The sequence below is a fragment of the Sorex fumeus genome, unplaced genomic scaffold, assembly GCF_029834395.1.
Source record: "Sorex fumeus unplaced genomic scaffold, SorFum_2.1 ptg000063l, whole genome shotgun sequence".
Taxonomy (NCBI): domain Eukaryota; kingdom Metazoa; phylum Chordata; class Mammalia; order Eulipotyphla; family Soricidae; genus Sorex; species Sorex fumeus.
In genome coordinates, this window is record NW_026606120.1 from 73,268,004 (window position 1) to 73,283,845 (window position 15,842).

The 15,842-nt window shown below is 39.8% G+C and overlaps 1 protein-coding gene across 1 annotated transcript in view; it reads right to left on the bottom strand.

Annotated features, from left to right (window-relative positions):
• Nucleotides 1-15,842, bottom strand: part of FBXL20 (F-box and leucine rich repeat protein 20) — an 81,859-nt gene that overhangs the window by 12,366 nt on the left and 53,651 nt on the right. Inside the window, exons 4-10 of the mRNA XM_056128033.1 lie at nucleotides 14,964-15,038; nucleotides 13,565-13,659; nucleotides 11,304-11,372; nucleotides 5,965-6,060; nucleotides 4,547-4,673; nucleotides 2,950-3,024; nucleotides 687-817 (exon numbers count right to left, since the gene is read on the bottom strand). Of these exons, the coding sequence (XP_055984008.1) occupies nucleotides 687-817; nucleotides 2,950-3,024; nucleotides 4,547-4,673; nucleotides 5,965-6,060; nucleotides 11,304-11,372; nucleotides 13,565-13,659; nucleotides 14,964-15,038 (668 nt within the window). The remainder of the gene's footprint in view (nucleotides 1-686; nucleotides 818-2,949; nucleotides 3,025-4,546; nucleotides 4,674-5,964; nucleotides 6,061-11,303; nucleotides 11,373-13,564; nucleotides 13,660-14,963; nucleotides 15,039-15,842) is intronic.

Genomic DNA, 15,842 nt, shown 5'->3' on the forward strand with positions numbered 1-15,842 from the left:
GGTCACACCTGGCGATGCACAGGGGTTACTCCTGGCTCATGCACTCAGGAATTACTCCTGGTGGTGCTCGGGGGACCATATGGGATGCTGGGAATCGAACCCGGGTCGGATGCGTGCAATGCAAACACCCTACCCACTGTGCTATCGCTCTAGCCCCTAAAGCCTGTATTTTTTAAGTAATGAAATGTTTCGGGGGGAGAGGAGGCCACATCTGGGATCACTCCTGGCTGTGCTCTGGGGACCATATGGGATACCAAGGATCGAACCCGGGTAGGCCGCATGCAAGACAAGCGCCCTACCCATGGTACTATCTCTCCAGCCCAACGTTATTTCTTTCTTAGTATGAATAATAAATAAAAAGGGTACTACTGATCCTTGGAGAGCCCGGCAAGCTACCGAGAGTATCCGATATGCCAGACACAGTAACAACAAAGTCTCCAATGGAGATGTTACTGGGCCCGCTCGAGCAAATCGACGATCAACAGGAGGGCCTTTACCTTTACCTTTACTGATCCTTGGTCAGACTAATTAATATGTAATTAAATGAGGCACAAAGCATGAAGGCTGACAACAGGCCTTGTAGTGTCTACATAAAAAATTCCAAATCATACGGAATAAATATGGATAAAGGAGGCCTCTGCCTCCGTTCCTTTCTCCTGATTTTGAGCTAAGTAAGAAATGTTTACCTAAGCCGCGGGCAGTTCTGACCCAGAGCACTCAGGATGGCATCTGTGATGTTGGAGCAGCCGGAGGCGCAGAGGGACTGTAATTTACGGCACCCTCTGCATATAGTAATAAGACCCTCATCTGTGATTTGCTACAAAACAAGAGCAAAAAAAACCCCAGATATTAGCGACTTAGCAGAAGAAAAAGAAGGAAAAAAAAGTTACCTCTGTCAAAATAAGCACCAAAAAGAAATAAAAGCAGATTTATATTAATCAGGGAGCAGACCTAAAAGAAAACGAACACATTCTGTTTCTTCCTTCCAGTTCCTTTTGTTTTAGTTTGCAAGAGAATCTGTGCTCATTTCTGATGTAAAGGGAAGCTACAATGGAATTCTTTTAACCTAAAGGGACTGGGAACAGCATGGGGCTCATCATGGTGTAGATTCAATTAAATGATTTTAAACCTAGAAAACAGATAAGAACAGCAGTATTTTAATAGTATAAACATATTTACAAACTTAAAAGTGATACTGACATCTCATTAGTGGGAAAACAGAAATTGGATGAAGTTGAAATTTTCTATCAACTACAGGTCCATTCAGTTTAGATTTATAATTTTAAAACCCCATTTTTTCAGTTATTTCCAATTCAAATTATTTTGCAAGTTTTAAATCATGTTAAAATGAAAAAGAACACATTAAAAAACAAAGATATCACAAATAAACATCTTAACATGTTGGCTCTGATCAGAACTTGAACCTGTCCTGGTAGTTTTAGTAATTTTGTGTTAAGCCTCAAAATAAAAGTTTTCTTGTGATCTTTTTTTTTTTAATCTTTGCTTTTTGGGTCACACCTGGCAATGCACAGGGGTTATTCCTGCCTCTGCACTCAGAAATTACTCCTGGCGGTGCTCAGGGGACCATATGGGATGCTGGGAATCGAACTCAGGTTGGCCACGTGCAAGGCAAACGCCCTACCCGCTCCAGCCCCTTCTTGTGATCTTTTACTCAAACTTAGGTTGCATAGACAATGGGGAAAAAATAAACTCTAAATTTTAATTCACCACTTAAATCAGAATGTTTCAATATTATAAACTATAATAAAATATAGGTAAGAAATGGATGGTACTAAGCAGATGCAGATTTGTCATGAGAATCTGCTAGAGAAGACATGAACTACTTATATAAGCCACTCAAACATGATGTACTGTTCATCACTGAACAGAGAGAACTGAAAGGTCAAGGGAGAAAGTGACCAATAAGCATGCATATTTATTAAGAGAACAATGGCATCTGTGTTACAAAATACAAAGAAATGAAATAAAAATGGCAAATGGCAAACTATGAATAGTATCTACTACTTATGTGTACTTTACATATACACAAATACTATACTTATTTACAAATATGTAACTGCATGCATAAAAAAAGTCTGATGAGGACCAAGAACAGTGTTTTCCTAGCACTATAAGATGCGAAGCATTTATAATAGTTATATAGTTATGCACGCTCTATCCTTCAGATCAAGTAGTTTTTCTGTAAATGAAATTAGGCAAATTCTGGTAGTTAGCGATTACAACAACCAGAACTGAAAAGGCAGTTTAAAAGGAAAAGAAATTCCATCCCTTTAATTCTATGTCCAGGAGCTTCCTAGGAAGATCATTATCATAATTACCTCTCAAATTCTGGAAGGTGAGGTTGCTAAAATTGCATAAGATGCAGCCCTTTATGTATTCACCTTTAAAACTCTCAAGTTTCTTATGACCAAACTAGAAGGTTAGGGCATATGATGAAAACTTAGCAAAAAGAAGGAAAACCTTGTTAATGGTTTTTTTCAGTGTTTCATTCTGAGGCAGTATATATTATGTAATTTTTCTAGGCAAGACAAAAATACTTAACGGTGTATTATCAACCTTTTAGGACCTTGAAAAGTTTTAGAAAATTCTTTTTTTTCTTTTTTTTGGTTTTTGGGTCACACACGGCGATGCACAGGGGTTACTCCTGGCTCTGCATTCAGGAATTACTCCTGGTGGTGCTCGGGGGACCATATGGGATGCTGGGAATCAAACCCGGGTCTGCTGCATGCAAGGCAAACGCCCTCTCCGCTGTGCTAACGCTCTGCCCTTTTAGAAAATTTTTTGCTAAATAGAATAGTTTTGGTGAGATCCAGGAGTTTGGAGACAGACACAAAAAAGTTGATAGTCTGATCACAGCTAACATGAACTAGAAGTACAACTTGAAAAATTAATTACTAATACTGAAGAGTTGTGGGAAAGGCTTCTTACTAAGCAAGTTTGCAAGTTCAAAGTCACCAGTTCAGGACAGTGTGCACCTATGTACTTGAGAGCTTCATCTTCTAGCTAAAAGATCAAAGAGAGAGAGAGAAAATGATTACTAACATTGCTTTTATTTTATTTTTACTTTCAGACATTCCTTTTAAAGAGTATTTAAAGTGTAATACACATTCAAAATACAGCCAACAAATTTCAAAAAAAAAAACGAACTAGAAACAATTGAGTAGTTGGTGTGATTCATGTAACTATGGTGTAATTCATATGATTAATGTGTCAGTATATTTAACCAGTTCTGACCACATAAAATTCACTAAATCAAGAAGATAAACACTGCCTACTGTTTGTGCAACTCCTATGTAAGTTAAATATGCCTTGAGACATTTTGCCGAGGAATTATGAAGGTAAAATAATTCCCACTTTTTTATACTATGTAAGAATTTTTAAAAACAAACTTCAGAAGCAGGAGCTGAGAAAGGAACTCAGCTTATATGATGCTGGAAGATTAGTGCCATGTGTACAGTACCAAGAACAGATGGCAAGTCATTGATTATAACGATGCACTCCAATCAATATTTTCCAAGATTCCATAAATAACCAGAAGCTCAAGCTGTTGTTTGAAGGCATCATGTCCAAAGCTATGCTTCAAACAATGAAACCCCTCCCCATCTTTGCCATGGTAAAAGAATAAGGGGATTTTCAGTGAAATTCTGATTTTAAGTAATCATTAATAAAGTAAGAGTCTTGCCTCTCTTGGTTAGTCAGTTCTAAACCTACTCTTGACTAGTCTTCCAGTTAATAGTTTTTTTCCACAGCAAAACACCAAGAGCATTAGAAAAAAATTTTTTTTCTCTGGGTGGGGAAAGAGGGGTTTGGGCCATATGCAGTGACACTCAGAGCTTACTCTTGGCTCTGCTCTCAGGGACCACTCCTGGTAGGGCTTAGGGGACAATATGGGGTATTGACGACAGGTTCGCCATGTGCAAGGCAAGTGCCCTACCTGCTGTACTATCTCTTCAACTGGAAAATGAAACTTTCCATGACAAAATTTCTATTAGAAAAGTGACTGGGAGGAAACAAGCATCAACATAAATATAGGTTGCCATATTCTGGATGCATTTTTAGAAAGCTAGTAGTGACCTACAACTCATGTAATGTGCCAGGACTAAATCTTATTTGCTTACAGATGAAGTTTTTTTTCCAGATGAAATTGCACAATAACCTTTCTAGTCTATGTTGCATGACCAGAATTTTGTCTCCCTTGAAACATTTATTTTTGGGCAGTTGTTAATTTGTCTGTATCTTTTTGGTTTTTGGGTCATACCTGGTGATACTCAGGGGTTACTCCTGACTCTGCTGCTCAGGGGATCCAGGTTGAACCCAGGTTGGCCCTGCGCAAGGCAAGCACCCAACCTGCTGTACTATTGCTCTGGCCCCACAGTCTATACCTCTTAAGGAACACACTTTAATTTCAAGTTGCTCTGGTCTAAGATTCATTACAATTACATATCCCTCAAACCAACATCTTGGAGTTGTTGCCTAATGAAGTTCATAGCTTCCTACCTTTAACAAGCACTACATGGAGTATTACCTGTGTGCAGCCTTTTAAGAATAAGGCCTTGAGACCCCCACAGCCTCTCACTAGTGCTTGGATACCATCCTTGGTCACTTGGTCACACCAGGAAATGTTCAACTGCTCCAAAAGTGGACATCCCTCACTTAGGATAAAACAAAATGAAACAAACATGTAACTAAATCTAATTCAAAAGGTACCAAAATCTTATTTTATTGGCTAGTCAGGGAATGAATATTACCCCATGCTCTCCCCCACAGAATACATACTTCTGCTTAACACAGACTAATAAGACATTCCCATACATGAAAGCTGATTTATCAATGTTGTGGCGTTGGCACCTATCATACAAGGACCAGTTCAAACACAGTAATGCTCAGGGATTACTCCTAATGGGGTTTCAGGGACCATATGTGGGGCTGGAGATTAAACCTGGGTCAGCTGAGTGTAAGGCAAGTGCTTTACCAGCTGTACTATCTCTCTGGCCCCAAGTTTTCTGAATAAATGATATTATTTAAGGGAAAATAGTTGATAAATCATGAATGGTGTTAAGCATATCCTTTAATGTACATGTCAAAGAGCCTTAGATAATTATGTGTTCAATAATCACAAAGCCACAAAGTCTAGAAATCAGTTTTTTTTCCCTTTATTTTATTTTATTTTTACAGTTGTAGATTTGCAATTTTTTGTGCTTTGGTTTCAATTATACAATGATCAGATACCCATCCCTCCACCAGTGCCCATTAGAAATCAGTTTTAGATCATTTGGAATCTACTTAACTAAATCCTACTTCTTTTATTTATTTATTTTTTTTGTTTGTGGGCCATACCTGCCAGTGCTAAGGGCTGACTTCTGGCAGTGCTTGGGGGCAGGAAACACCCCCCTCCCCAGGGGATTGAATCAGGCTCAGTCATGTGCAAGCAATTAGTAATTGCACTGGCTCTGGCTCCAATACCATATAGGCTTTTTGGGTCATACCTGGCAATGCTCAGGGGTTACTTCTGGTTTTGCACTTAGGAATCACTCTTGGACGTTCTCAGGGGATGCTGAGGGTCAAACCCGGGTTGATCACATGAAAGGCAAAAGGCCCTATCCATTGTATTTGACCCTCAGGAGATGACCAGGAAAAGCTTTTCAGATGGGTTCTACGTGATCAAAGTAGCTAACCCCCGGTACTTTAAACACTAAACTGATATGAGCCTTCCCCCCAACCCGGACCCCTTTGCAGATAAAAGCCCGACCATTCATGTATCAATTGTACTACCATTCAAAAACCCTAGTTATTTCACTGAATACAATTGGTTACTTGGGCAACCAGTTAAACAAAAGGTCTACTGTGAAGTGTAATACATATTCATCCACAAGTCTCCTTCATTTCCAACTTTATTAAAAAATGAATAATCTGTTCAGAATACTGGACATTCTGATGATTTACCTCAGAGCTTTAAGAGACATGTTTGTTATTGAAGTACAGGAAGCCAAGTCAAGGTGCCTGAGTTTGGAACAGAACTTGCTAAGGCTAGTACATGTACTGAAAATGGAAAAAGGAGAACATGAGTAAGAACACATCCTTAATTTATCATACATGCTGCTTATTAAATATGTGCCTACATATAGGGGCTGCTAATATTCCCATCCCCAGAGTGCTATCAACCCCAGGACCTTTCATGCTGAGGAAGAGGCAGGGGTCATGTACATGAAAAAACAGTGCTACTGCACATGAGGATTTATATGAGAAGGTGGGGCTTGAAGCATATTTGAAAATGCGAATAGCTATAACGGTGTACTGCACAGATGATAAGACATCTACACGTGTCTGGCAAATGTCAGAATCCCACAACGCTCAGAAGTGGTGAGACAGATGTAAAGCGCCATCTCTGCTCTTTAACCTGGTGGATGGTAGCAAAAAAAAAAGGGGGCTTATGCAACGTATAGAGGACAAGACTCTACTGGAATACAGTAAGTATTATTATGACCTACTTTCCTTTTTATTATGTGGTGCTGGGCAGAGAATGCAGGGCCTCACACATATAAGGCATTGTGCTGTATCATGAAGCCGCTGCATCACTGTTTATGTTACAACTTTTCTTTTTTTTTGATCCTACATCCATGCTTGGGTTGTTTCCAACAATGCGTAGGGAACCATGAGGTGGATCAAACCTTTACATATGCTGAAATGTCTTCCCCACTCAGGCCTCCGTATTGAAATTATTAAGGGCCCCTTTCCAATAGTGATCAAGTTATCTGAATTTAAAAATATGGAAATTTTCAACTATATACACTAAATGGATAGAGAACATACACCATGATTAAACTCTGAAGTTTATCAATATTCTTAAATTTCATCTATTTTTATCCTCATTTTGTCCTAGTATTCTATTATTTTTCAAAATCAATTAAAAATTTATGAACATCCCCCTCCCCATCATAGATGCTGCTGCTATAATGGGGCCCTGCTTGCATGCTGTTCAGTGTTCACTGGGATCATGCTCCGTTTTTTCTTTGTTTTTTGGGTCACACCCGGCGATGCACAGGGGTTACTCCTGGCTCTGCACCAGGAAATCACTCCTGGCGATGCTCGGGGGAACACATGGGATGCTGAGAATCGAACCCGGGTCGGCCACATGCAAGGCAAACACCCTACCCGCTCTACTATCGCTCTAGCTCTGGGGTCGGCTGCTCGGGGAAGATGCACTCCTGTCTGTCCTGCTGTTGGGAACCATTTGTCACTGGGGATCAAAGACAGCATTAACTGTCAGGTTCAGACTCAGCATATGTGTGGCCCAGGGATCTAAATGACAGTTATGAGCTTGCAAGGCAGGTGCTTTAATGATGAAGCCATTGCCCAACTCCATCCCTGTTCCAGTTTATCACTGTTTTTGTGCTCTAACCAATGGTGCTCAGGGTGGTGGTGGTGCCAGGGGACCAAATGTGATGCCAGGGGTTGAATCAGGGTCACAGTCAAGGCAGTTCTATGCCAGCTAAGTGTTTATCTCCTGCACTATCTCTCCACCCCATACTCATTTTATTTTTTTGGTCTTGGCACTCAGGATTTACTCCTGGCAGTGCTCGGGGACCATATGGGATGACAGGGATTGAACGCAGGTCAGCATGTGCAAAACAAGCACCCTATCCAATGTACTATCTCTCCGGCCCCTTACTGAAAATTTTCATCATTAATGCATGCTGGATTCTGCCATATGCTTTTCTATACCCAATGACAAATTATCTATTAAACAAATCAGCTTAAAACAACTATTATCTGTTTGTGTGGGTGAGGAACAGAGGCTCAGGCAGCACAGAAGGCACTGGTTAGCTGCTATCATTGCAGAGGTTAAGTGAGTGCAGATTCCCTTCCAAGTTCATTTTAAGTGGCTGTTGACAGACTTCAAATCCAAATTTTATCACACTCACGTGGCACGTGGTAAGTTTTAAGTCCGTGTTGGCCATTGGCTGGAGATAACAATTCCTGGTCAGACAGGAGCTAGAGCTTTACATGCAGGGGCCTGGGCCAATCCCTGGCACCATTAGGTGTGGCCCCAAACCCCAAAAGACAGGCAGAATAACCAATTCCTATCTCATTGACCTCTACTACGCAACTTGCTTACCCAGAGCCAAAGTCCTGAGAAAAAGTAGAACAAGACAGAAATTAGTCCTTTTGTAACTTAATCTCTGAAAGTGTTATCAAAGGTCTTTTGCAGTGTTCTATTGTTAGAAATGAGCCATTAGGTCTAGTTCATTCTCAAGAGAAAGAGATTACACAAGGGTGTGAATACATACTAGGAGGTGGGAATTATTTCAAGGCCATTTTAGAGAGTACCTCTATAACATTCAGATGACCATGTGATTTTAATGCTTTATTTCATAGAGCAATTAATCTCACCTCTGCTTTGGCTATACAGTTCAACAAGCCTAACTGCTTTGACGCTTATCTTTCATGATGGGAATTGAACCTTAGGCAGTTGCTCTGAGCAACCAAAGTGACCCAGACACACTTATTCATTCATTTTGGTTTGGGGGCCACACCTAGTAGTGCTTCTGGCATGGTAAATCCAGGACAGTGATGAGTATCTGTGGTAGACCTGATATCCTTGGCTTGTTCCTAAGCTTAAGGGGAAATAGTAAATATGATTCTAGATTTCTCATGTAATTAATCAGATTTAGAAAGCTGTCATTCTTTTTAAAAAATGAATGTGCTACCAGTGATCCATTAGACACTGGTCCCTAGAGATCTTATTATTATTGAACATTTAATTTTGTAAAATGCTTTTTCTAGACCTAATGAGGATATAAAATCTTTTTATTTTGTTTTTATGCCACATTAGGTAGTACTCAGGACTTATTCCTGGCTCTGCACTCAGGGCTCAGGGGACCATATGGGGTGCCAGGGATTGAATTTGGGTTGCCTGTGTGCAAGGCAAGCACCTTACATGCTGTACAATCTTTCAGGACCCCAAAATCAGTTCTTCTGGGATAAATTCAAGCTGGGTATGATTTATTATTCTTTTCATATATTACTGGGATCAGTTTGATAATATACACATATATACTCCCTCTGTCCTCTCGCTTGTTGCTGTTCTGAGATGACTGTGGACAGGCACGCTTGACAGTGGTACTTGTTGTGGGGTGTGACTCTTTCAGTTTTGTTGTATGGCTTCTTAGGGGTCACTTACCTGGCTGTGGTGCTTACACATCTTTAGCTGCAGTGCTCACAGAGGACTGCACACTTAAGCTTGCAAACACATGACTGTGTGCCAGAGATCACACATTGTTTTAGTGCCAGGGGTACAAGACAGCAGTGGAGCCAATAGTGTGCACAACTGGGACCTAACACTTACAAGATAAGTCCCTTTTGACTTTGAACCATCCTCTGAGACCCTGATTTTATTGGGGGTAAGGGCTCTCAAGCAGTGCAATGAGTTCTGGGGCTATGCTCCAAGACACTCAGCCCGGCTATGTGGGCTGACGGACCCAGCAATGTGGTGTGGCTTGTGCCTCATGGTGTCATGGTGTCGGGGATCAAACCTGGGATCTCAGCATTCTGGACATGTATTCCTACCCTTTAGGCTAACTCCTCAGCTCCACTAACAAATTTGTTCCTCGGAACAAATTTTAAAAGAATTAAAAAAAATGTAGTATGTTACAGAAGCAGTAAAAACAGCCTTGTATAAAAATCATGTTTTCCACAATAATCTGTATAGGATTATGCTGTTTTTCTAGATACAAAATATACTCCTTTTTAGATTTCATTATGTTTTAGGGTCACACAGGGCAGTGCTCAGGACTTACTCCTGGCAGGTGTTGGGGGAATAATATGTAGTACTAAAGACCCAACCTGGGTCAGCTACATGCAAGGCCCTTACCCATTGTAATAGTACCCACTGTATTATCACTCTGGCCTCTGCTTTTTTATTTTTTTTCCCAGTGTCAGGGACTGGATCCAAGTTCCTGTGTATGCAAGACACAGACTCTCCTGCTGAGTAACAACTGTGGCCTCTAAGTTAAACTTTTCTTTGTTTTTGTTTCGGGGCCACATCTGGACCATATGGGATGCCAGGATCAAACCTGGGTTGGCTGAGTGCAAACCCACCCCTAAACTAAATCTTCACTAAGTATTTAAAGGAGAAAAGAAACAAGTACTTTATCTAGGACTACTACTAGAAGCTGACGGCTGGGAAGGGATTATAAACTAGTTTCTTATAGTAAGATTCTTAATCAAGCCATAAAGAATAGTAGCTATTAGAATGAACAATCATAGTCACTGTCTTATACTTTCTCCTATTAAAAAGTTAAACAACGTGTAACCTATGCTTGGACTGTCTTTTACTTCTGAAGATTCTCTCTCTTAGAGATGGCCTTTTGAATAGGAAGAGTCAGTGAATAATCCTGGCCCCTCCCTGGATAAAACATGCTTCAGCAGTGTCTTTACTCCATTCTAACAGTTTTAACAATTTGTTTAAAAAACATTTTGATATTCTTTGAGGTACATTATTATCAATAGATTCTTGGACTGTGTTTTATGTTTACCTTCTACGACTACTCTACTCTACCTCTGACATAAAGGATCAAAGCATATAGTTTATTACTTTTGTACTGTGACTGACACAGACAAATATACATAAAAAGTGCTCACAAAATCCATTACCGTTAACTGTTTATCCAGCCCTTTAAAATTTTACTTGCTTTTGATTATTAGCATGGCCACCACATATCCCGTGTTTATTTATTTTTTTTTTTTTGCTTTTTTGGGTCACACCCGGTGATGCACAGGGGTTACTCCTGGCTCATGCACTCAGGAATTACTCCTGGCGGTGCTCAGGGGACCATATGGGATGCTGGGAATCGAACCCGGGATGGCCGCATGCAGGGCAAACACCCTACCCGCTGTGCTATCACTCCATAGCCCCATATTCCGTGTTTAAATTTCACTTTATATATGAAGATAAGATTTTGGCAGCTTCCAAAAGTTAGCTTCTTATTTCAATCCTACTTTATTTGTTTACTTTTGGGCAAGCTGCTGATGATCTTTGGCCAACTAGTACTGCTCAGGCCCTGTGGTGCCTTGGATCACCCAGGCTACCCAGTAGCAACTGCCCTTGGTGGTACATGGCAGGCCATCCATTCCTACTCTAATGTTGCTTTCTCCTTCAAAAATATATTTCCTAAAAGAAGTTTATAAAAATCAAGATGAAACCTAACAATTGCATTTAAAAGTCTGAACTTCAAGATAATACACAGGAGCTATAACTTACCCTTCAGAGACAAAATACTTACGCATCTGTTGTCTTTGTACACCCATTTAGGTTCAGTACTTCGATATTCCTACAGTTTTGTGCAAAGGTTCTGAAACAAAGTAAAAGGTCTGAAATGAAATGGATATAATTTGGGCCTGAGAGCACAGGGGTTCAGGCAACTATAGGTGGCCTGTACCAGCCAGGTATGGACCAAAAAACCAAAACCCAGACTGGCTCTGGGTATCAAAGCAGCTCACAATTAGAACAAATTTAATTCTAACTACAAACATTTTTCAGAGTAATGGAAGGAGATAGAACAGGAATTGAGGCACTTATGTTGTGTATAGCTGGCTGCCTGAGTTCAACCCGCATCACTGGAGTAACCTGTGAGCACAAAGTCAAGATAGGCATCGAGCACATGCTCCCTTATAAAAACTTTGTTTTGGTTTTTAGGCCACACCTGTGATGCTCAGAAAACGTGACACTGGGTATCAAACCTGGGCTGCCTGAGTGTAAAGCACCGGCTCCAGCCCATTGCATTATGTCTAGTCTCAACCGTAATTTTTTTTGAGGGCCACAACTCATGGTGCTGACTTCTGGCTCTGCACTCAGGGTAGAGCTCGAGAGGTCATATGAGGTTTTGGGGATCAAACCCAGGTCAGCTGTGTGCAAGGCAAATGGCTTACTCACTGTACTATCCTCCAGTCCCCTCAACCAAAAATTTATATTTTTTTGCTTTTTGGACCACACCTGGTGATGTTCAGGTGTTTACTTTTGGTTCTGTGCTCAGAATCACTCTTTGCAGTGCATGGGGGGACCATCTGGGATACCAGGGACTGAATCCAGGTTGGCTGCATGCATGTAGTTTCTCTCTAGCCCCTCAACCAGAAAATTCAATGTTATTTATTTATATATATTTTTGCATGCCCCCCAGTCTTTTTTTGGGTGGGGGAAGCAAGATATTTATTGAAATTTATTGAGAAAGTTGTGAGGGGGAGAGAAAGGAAGAAGCATGTGTTCACAAGAGAACACAGGCTTTTCCAGAGGAAAAACAGGCAAGAGAAGAAACAACAAGACAAAAAAACAAGCTACATGTTCAAGGGAGAACAAGGGCTTGATGAACAAGCCTCAACCAGAAAATTTTAAACACAGATATTTGTTAACCAAGCTTAAAATTATCCAAACTTTGAGTAAATTAAAGCTAAAAACCCTTACTTAAAAAAAAACAACTTTTTTTTTTTTAAATTTATTGAATCACTGTGGGAAAGGTTACAAAGCTTTCAGGTTTAGGTCTCAGTCATGCAAATATCAAACACATTTCCCTTTACCAATACTTATTTTTTACCATGAAGAACCTCAATAAAACCCCACCCCCACCCCTCCCCGTCCCTGTGAGGCAGATAAATTCTAGTTAACACTCTATCTGCTTTGATTAGATTCATTGTTTCAATAAAAGATTCACCACTATTATTTAGAGTTTACCCCCCCCAAATCAGACATGCTGAAAAAGCATTGTGAAGTGATTTGCTTTCTACAGCTGGGTTCAAGAATTAAATGTTGGTTTTGGATTTCTGCTATTTTACCTATTGACCCTGGAAGTATTTCTACTGAAAGTCAGATAGTTAAGAAATTGGTTTCTGTGTTCTGGAGTCGTGGCCGTGCTGGAGAGCCGCTCGTGGGGGGCAACTGGTGGCCTCGGTAGGGCGTGAAGGGCGGACCGAAACGCCCCCCTTCCCATGAGGTTAAAAAAAAAAACTTTAAAGCTTCAAAAGACCTATTTATAACATGAAAATCTGGTGGGGTTTGTTTTTGGGGTCACATTCAATGATGCTCAGGGCTTACTCCCGGCTCTGTACTCAGGATTTACTCCAGATGATGCTCAAGGACCATATCGGATGCCAGGGACTGAACCCAGGATGGCCTCATACAAGACAAATGCCCTACCCACTTTATTATCCCTCTGGCCCTCAAAATCACCATTTCCCACTACTTGATGTAAAGTTCTGGCAGTGCTCAGGGTTTACTCCTGGCTCTGTGCACAGGGATCACTTCTGGTTGTGCTATAAGGACCATATGTGATGCTGGGGATCAAACTCAGTCAGTTGTGCACAGTGCTGTACTATACGGATAGTACAAATAACTGAACTATAGCTTGAGGCCCTGAATTTCTGAATATTATGAGCAATAGTTGTGTGTTTGTGTTCAGAACAGCTTAGGATTTAAAAACTAGCCTTTTGTGGGGTGAGAGAGTACTGTTTACATCAGCAAAGAAAATTAATAAAATCAGTAAGTAGTTCTTGCCTTAATGCATTGTCTCCTACTCCAAGACACCCACGAAGACTTAACTTTCGTAAAAAGCCCCCACATCTTTTTGAGATATTCTCCACAACCCGGCCCTGTAAAAACACAGGCAAACAAAACAAGATTAAGTCACCACATTTTTAAAAAAATGCATCTCCTTATTTCATGAATAAGGAATAGTCTCAATTTAAAGATTTAATTAAACCAGAAAATTTTAACTTAGAATGAGAAGCTTTTCTGATTAACCCAGTTACATGAAACATACCCAATAATGTTATTCTGTTCAAATATAATATATTTTTGTATTTTTGTAATGGTGTTCTAGAGTTCTCTTATATACTACATGAATACAGAAACAGCCTTAATATTAGTTTTTACTCAGCTTTTAATGAGTATTAAAGTTACTATTTTTATATCCTTTGTATCATATTTTCTTTCTTGTTTGGTGAGTCATATGAGATGGTGCTTATGAGCTACTTTCAGCTCAGGGGACTGTGTTGTACTGTGGACTGAACTCGGCACCTTGTCATGGTGTTTTTCTTTGATGCTCAAAATAAGACCTAGTAAACACATAATGGAACCTTGCTGAATGATTTTGTGGATTGTGCTGTTTGAAATGTTTATATCAACAACAATAGAGAACTTTACAAAAACATAAATCCAGCATAATATTAGTGGGTATCATTTTTAAAGTATTCTAAAAATAATGAAAAGCACAGTGGAGGATTTTAAAATTTCTTACAGGGATCCTCAAGACAACTAAAAATATGAGTAACTCTTAGTGCTTTGACAACTATGAGAGAACCAAGAATAGAGCTCAACTTCAGGTTAAAATAATTTAGGGTTAAGCCAATATGCTTCTACGTTTGAGAGGGAAAACTTCATTAAAAGATAAAACATGAAGTCATGAAAAAACACAGGGCAAAAATACTCCCCCAGTAGAAACAATTTAATATGACTTTTATTTTATCCTTTTTCATTTCATTTTCAAAGTCATGTTAAATTAGCTCTACTCCACAAAAAATACCGTTTAAAACCAAGATCCAAAGCAGTGATCAAGAAGTTATTTAAATATTTACCCAAAAGTTAACTCTACTTATTTCCCAATAAACAAAAATACTAAGGTTCTCTTTAAATGAGCAAACACAGGGTCACATTTTCAATGCAAAAATAAAAAAATATACTATTAACATAAATTGAGTATACCATTAAAACAATTCTCATTCTCAAAACTGAACAAGCTCTTGGAAACATCGCAGGCTCCTACGAAGTTCAGATGCACTGAAATTAATAGTTTCTCTCTCAAGGGAAAGGAGATTTATATGGCTGAGACTAATCTATTCCATGCTGTAATTACAGACTAACTAGAGAAATGGGGCCACACGCTGCATAATTATACCTCAATATCCCTCTGGAAATCAAACAGGTCAATTCTTTGCCAGTTACTGCCATCCAGAGCCAGAACATTCCAGGCCTATTTTGGAAAAAAAAAAAGAGACAGAAATGGGATGAATCTGAAACAAAGAAACAAGTTGGCAATATTTAAGTCATTAATTCAATTTATAAACAATTTACTGACCAAAAATTTTCACATCTCAACATTAACTCCTAAAAGGCTTATCTTTTACTACCAATTGATTCTTTCATAAATGGTGGTATGAAAATTATCAGTTATGAAAAATCTTACTTTAGGGGCCTGGGGAAATCAGGTAGTAGCAAATATAACCAGATGTTATTTTCCACCTGGAAGATTCTAGTTTCTCATCATAAAATAAGATGGTTCAACTGATGAAAAGCAAGTCTCACTTCATCTCTCAACTGGGAACAAAAGGATGTAACAGCCTAGAGCTGCTTTGTTATATACGCTATCCATAGCATCACTAGTTGGTCTAGACCTCTGTAGTAGTCCATCCATTTATGGGGAAGAGAGTGGAGAGATAGTATAGCGGGTAGGGTACAAACTTGTATGTGACCCATTTGGGTTCTATTCTGGCACCCAATATGGTTTTCCAAATCCTCCAGGAGTGGTCCCTGAGTGCAGAGCCAGGAGTAAGCCCTGAGCATTGCTGGTTGTGCAAATGGGCCAGAGCAACAGTACAGTGGGTTGGGCATTTGCTTTGCATGCAGTTGACCAGGTTTGATCCCTGGCATCCCGTATGGTTCTCCAGCACCACCAGAAGTAATTCCTGAGTTTAGAGCCAGGAGTAACACCAGAGCATCATCCAAGAGTGCTCCCAGCCCCCTCAACCCCCCAATTTCCAATTTCTTATGTATGGAA